Source organism: Caretta caretta, chromosome 16 (genome assembly GCF_965140235.1).
Source record: "Caretta caretta isolate rCarCar2 chromosome 16, rCarCar1.hap1, whole genome shotgun sequence".
In the NCBI taxonomy this organism is placed as follows: domain Eukaryota; kingdom Metazoa; phylum Chordata; order Testudines; family Cheloniidae; genus Caretta; species Caretta caretta.
The window spans coordinates 332,243-337,341 of NC_134221.1; the positions used below are offsets into that span (position 1 = coordinate 332,243).

The 5,099-nt window shown below is 55.9% G+C and overlaps 1 protein-coding gene across 1 annotated transcript; it reads left to right on the forward strand.

Moving 5' to 3' along the window:
- The first annotated feature begins 697 nt into the window (after window positions 1-697).
- On the forward strand, window positions 698-3,734 carry LOC125623547 (E3 ubiquitin-protein ligase RNF183). The gene is made up of 2 exons (XM_048823106.2): window positions 698-1,013; window positions 2,332-3,734. Exon 2 carries the CDS (start codon window positions 2,400-2,402, stop codon window positions 2,985-2,987), a length of 588 nt encoding a protein of 195 aa, XP_048679063.1. The 5' UTR covers window positions 698-1,013; window positions 2,332-2,399; the 3' UTR covers window positions 2,988-3,734.
- The last annotated feature ends 1,365 nt before the right edge of the window (window positions 3,735-5,099 follow it).

Genomic DNA, 5,099 nt, shown 5'->3' on the forward strand with positions numbered 1-5,099 from the left:
TAGCTTAGGATTCAGGAAGAGCCATGTTCAGTGTCCTGGTCTGCCACCAGTGTCCCGTGTGACCTTGGCCGGCTGCTGGCATCCCATGTGACCCCAGGCTGCCATGTCCCATATGACCCTGCCACGTCCCAAGTGACCCCAGGCTGCCACGTCCCATATGACCCCGCCACGTCCCATGTGACCCCAGGCTGCCACGTCCCGTGTGATCCTGGTCTGCCGCCGGCGTCCCGTGTCCCTGGTGGGGTGAACTTTAAGCACTCTCTTAACAAAGCTGCTGCTCTTGCATTAGGCTAGACACCCTCCCACCCATTTTAAGCACTGGCCTCTTCCAGTGCCATCCCACGAGCCTCAGAAGAAAAGGGGGTTGGCCTCATAGCTTATCTGGCCCATCCCCTCTGCACTAAGGCTGCCAGCAGGCCACCTGTCTATCCATGGGGTGCTGTCTGTGAGCTGGTTTGTGGGGCCAGCAGCCCTAGACAGAAGGGCTTTCCCTCCTGACCCACCAGGTGAGCCTCAACCCTGAGCTGCCCGGGCCTGCTCTGGGGGTGGAAGCTGATGTACATGACCTAATTCCCTCCTGTTGGTATTTTTATCCCCTCCCCTGCTCGCGCCTCTCTCCAGTGCCAGGTGCACTCTGTAAACAACAGTCACTGCCAGCCCTTTGGAGCTCAGTGCCCTGTGTGCTGCTCCATGAAAATCAGTTGCAGCCTTCTCGGGAGCAGCTAGTTCATGGATGGCTATTTTCCCCTCCCTCTTCTCTCCACTAGAAACCTGTTTGTCGAGGCCACTGCTGGCCCTGCCCACTGCTAAGCCATGGTGTGTGGCTGCAAGCGAGGAGCAGGCAGATGCAGACTGCAAAGGAGGATGAAGGGCGAGGATTATTGCACAGGGCATGTTTGCTAGCCTCTCTGAGGGGCAGGAGGAGAGCCCTGCTGCCCTGTGCCCCCTGCCAGGGGCTCCTGCTTAGCAATGGGGCCGACGTTCAGCTGTGATACTGGGCCCCCTTTGTGAAAGTAAGTGTCCCCTGCAGCCTCTGGTTCCCCAAGGGCAGCTGGGAGGGAGCTTTCTGTAGCACAGCCAGGTGTGTTTCCGTGCTGTGCCGTGGTTGGTTCTTTGTCCGGGGGCGGGGGGGTAGTGCTGATTCTTGGCAATCAGTCAGGAGCCCTCCTGAGTGGTGCTTTGGTGTCGTGCCAGGCGCTGCTCTCAGGGCGCCCCTCTGCGCTGTCGCCATTCCGCAGACCATGCCCAGACCGCCCCGGCTAGGGCGTCTCTCCAACGCCCAGGCTGGGAGCCCAGCACTGACTCCCAACGGACCCTCAATTTGGGTGCTGTACGCATTGAACAGATGTGGCTAGCTGGATCCAAGTGTTTGTCAGGCAGAACGAGCAGCCTGGTGCCCCCTTGTGCTCTTGATCTGAGCCCCTCCCCCTGTGGGAAGGGCCCAGGGCATTATGCTGACCCTGCATTGATGAGGGGGTTGGTAACCAGAGCATCTTTCTACCTTCTCCAACAAGAGGCTGAGACCTCTATGCAATGACAAACACTTGGATTTTCTTTGAAATGTGTTTGTTGCTCTGGCTTGAGGGCATCTTTGGGGGAAGGCCAGACCTGCTTCTGGGTATATTTGCTCAGGCCCCAATCCTGACAGGGCCTCTGCTGCTACTGGGGTAGACATCCTGGGCGTGCTCCAGCCTGGCCTTTGCCCACAACGCAGCAGCCCGTGTTCTCCGGTTTCCTGGGCTGATTGAACGCATCAATCCTGCATTAAGGGTTCCCCAGGACATTCTGTATCAGGGTTAGCTGCATTCCCCACTCAGACCCATGATGGCTGCGGGCCACCTGCGAGACAGCTTTAATGCCACCTGGACGGGCCAGACCTCCGAGTTCACAATCACCAGAGGATTTGTCTGAGTTCCAAGCTGAAGTCGCTGGGAGGAAGAGCCTGGCATAATGGCTTCATGGCGTCTCCCGTCTGTTTGAAAGCCCATCAGATCACACTGGAGCCAGTGCAACATCTCTCTTGTTGTCACTTTTACCAGGCCACTGGGAGCATGGGTTTCATGTTCAGTCCCCTGTAGCACCCATCCAGCTCCCTGCCTGGGGTCAGGTTCTTCACTGCCTCAAGGGACTTTGCTGCTGGTCGGACTGACCTGTTACCTGTACCGATTCTCCCCTTCCCGGGGTCCTTGCAGTGTGTGGCTGGATCAGCCCCTGCCCTGCTGCCCAGCTCATCTTGTCCTGTCCTGAGCAGGGTATACGTGCCTGGGGAGATTAGCAGCTCACTGGGGTGCAGAGGGATGCATTGTTACTGGGCCTTTTGTGTTGTTCCAGGCAGCTGGTGGGATCATCTTTCCTGCAACCCTCACAGCAAATGGGCTTCATGGGTGCAGCAGCTGGGGATGGCGCCTTGCCCCACTGAGACCATGTCAGAAGGGCTGTGCGGGGAGTCAGAGGCAGACTGCCCGGTTTGCTGGAACCCCTTCAATAACACCTTCCGCACCCCAAAGCTCCTGGAGTGCCAGCACTCCTTTTGTATCGAGTGCCTGGCACACCTGAGCCTGGTGTCCCCTGACCGCAACCGGCTGCAATGCCCACTCTGCCGCCACCCCACAGTGCTCCCCTCCAACCAGTCCATCACCGAGCTGCCCACCAACTCGGATGTCCTGCGGCTGCTCAAACTGGAGCCCAACCATATCATCCTGGAGGGCCGGCAGCTGTGCTTAAAGGATGAGCAGAAATCACGGTACTTCCTGCGCCAGCCCAGGGTTTATACCCTCAACCTGGGAACAGATCCAGGACCCAGGCTAGGTAGCTCCCAGGCTTCCCCTAGGCCGACCTCCATCCCCAGCCGCTCTTCCCTTCGGCAGTGCATACGCAACCCCCAGTTCCGCATCTTCGCCTACCTGATGGCCATCATCCTCACTGTGACGCTGCTGCTCATCTTCTCCATCTTCTGGACCAAGCAGTTCCTGTGGGGCATAGGCTGAAGGCTTGGCAAGCCCCATAACTGGAGTCCAGAACTCAACGTCTTCTCAGACAGCAAAATGTCCCAGGCGACATCAGCCACTTTGCATCTGCTCTGGGCCTCTTAACCCTCTCTGCGCCCTCCAGGGCCATCACTGCAGCCTCTGGCTAATGAACTTTTTTCCTGATCTCTTCTCAGTGATATACCCAGTCATGCTAGTGGCCTGGCTGCATCCAAAGGCCTGGGGGCTCCCCAGCAGCCATGCTGAGCCATGTGCACCAAGAGCAGCAGAACCTGGATGGCGTTCAGGAACTGCCCCATCAGCTGAAGCTCTTTGCTGCCTGTCATGGGGTCTGGGGCCAAGGCACTACGGGACATGAGTGCCAAGGCGCTTCGGGAATACAGATGCTCATAATAGTGGGCAACAAGGCCATTATACTGGATGGTCGTGACCCAAGAGGAGGGGATGCTGCAAACCCCAGCCCAAGAGGAATGAGCCAGAATCTTATGGAAACAGTGAAGATTTCCAGAGGCTCTCCTGTGACTCATCTTCTTGTCTCTCCTGGGATAATACCATGGATCTGGGTGCCACCAAGGACAACATGCAGGCCAGGACATTCATGTCCACAGACTGACACCATCTGTTGTGCCAAAGGTCCTCGCGGGGGGGGAGGGGGGAGGCAGCGCTGTTTCCATCTGCTGGATAAGCAGACCCCTGACCCACAGCAAAGACCTGCAAGAAATTTCATCTTTTGTCTTTTTGAGCTAATTGTTGCACTTTTTTGTTGTGTTGTTTACAATCAAACACATACAGCTCCTGTGCCAGGGTCCCAGCTCCTCCTCTGTTCTCACCCCTCAATCTCACTTTCTTTTCTAGAGGCAAGAAAATAAATGTGGACGGTTTCCATTTCCATGGGGCGGACACGGATTGCCTGTTTCGAACAGAGAAAGCAGCAGTGTCTGTCCTGTTTCCTTGTCCTGCCTCCAGATTAGGCGAGTGGGCTCAGATTGCAGTAGCTTTGTTTGAAGGGGCAGCAGGGGGAAGGCTGTTCCAACCCCCCAGGTTCGCGCTGACATGTGATTCCTCAGCTGTGCCTACTCTGCACCTAGTTTGGCTCAATAGCCGTGACAGTGTTCCCCATTGTGTACCTGGCTGGCAGCTAGCAGGAACTGCATGGTACACCCACTGTGGGTAACTGCATTAGTCCCCAGGAATGCTCAGTATCTAGGCAGCCTGAGCAGTTTTGTTTCTTTAACATTTGCTCCATCAGCCTATCATAAGTTGTGCTTTAGCCAAACTGAGCAGCCCTGGGCCTTTCTAATGTGGATGGGAGACGTTTAAGGAAACAATAGCCATGAGCCAGTCAGGGGTTTCTTCCCTTTGCATCAGCACTCAACCAGTGTTCTGGAGGTGCTGTCTTTAGAAGGTGAGTCAATAAAGAGCAGGTGTGGTAGCCACTGGCCACGTGGATAATTATATTCTGCTTCCTTCAGTAAGTTATGGAAGTTTGGCCTCCTGTCCTTCCCCCGATTGTTGGGGAGGGTTACTGTGTACTGTCATGCAGTAGGTGTGTTTCACCTCAGAGGTGGCTGCCTTTGAGTGGTGGGAGCTGCAATCCGAAAGGTAGGAACATACTTGCAGCAATGCTGGAATTCAACTGCCACAACTGGGGAAGGAAAGGGACCCACTTTTAACATTTATTCAGCCATCAGGAAAGGCCTTGGGCCGCAGTGTCATGGGGAAGAGGTGGAGCTTCCTTCTTCCTGCAGGCTGTACCCCACCATCCTTGTGGGAAGCCCCATTGGTGGCTCAAGTCTCCGTCATAGCAGGCACTTCCTGTTGGTGTGAGAAAGGGGGCACGTAACATGATGATGGGACCCATCCCTTCTGCTAGAGACTGACAAGTCTGGACTCCTGTGGGGGGAATGACAGCCCGATGGATGGGGTGAGGGCAGGAGGAGGAGAGAAAACTGGAGCCACTAAGGAAACTATAAGGGACTGGATGGCTTCAGGAGCGCAGGCTGCTGCTTTGGATCCAGTTGTTACCATCTGAGAGCTGTCATGGGCCTCTCTGCAATGAATTCCATGCTTTCAGAAGGCAGGTGGCTACATTTGTTTAATAAAGCAAGACCT

Excerpts from the sequence above, each read along its gene's own strand:
- LOC125623547 (XM_048823106.2), top strand. The coding sequence starts at position 2,400 with ATGGCGCCTTGCCCCACTGAGACCATGTCAGAAGGGCTGTGCGGGGAG.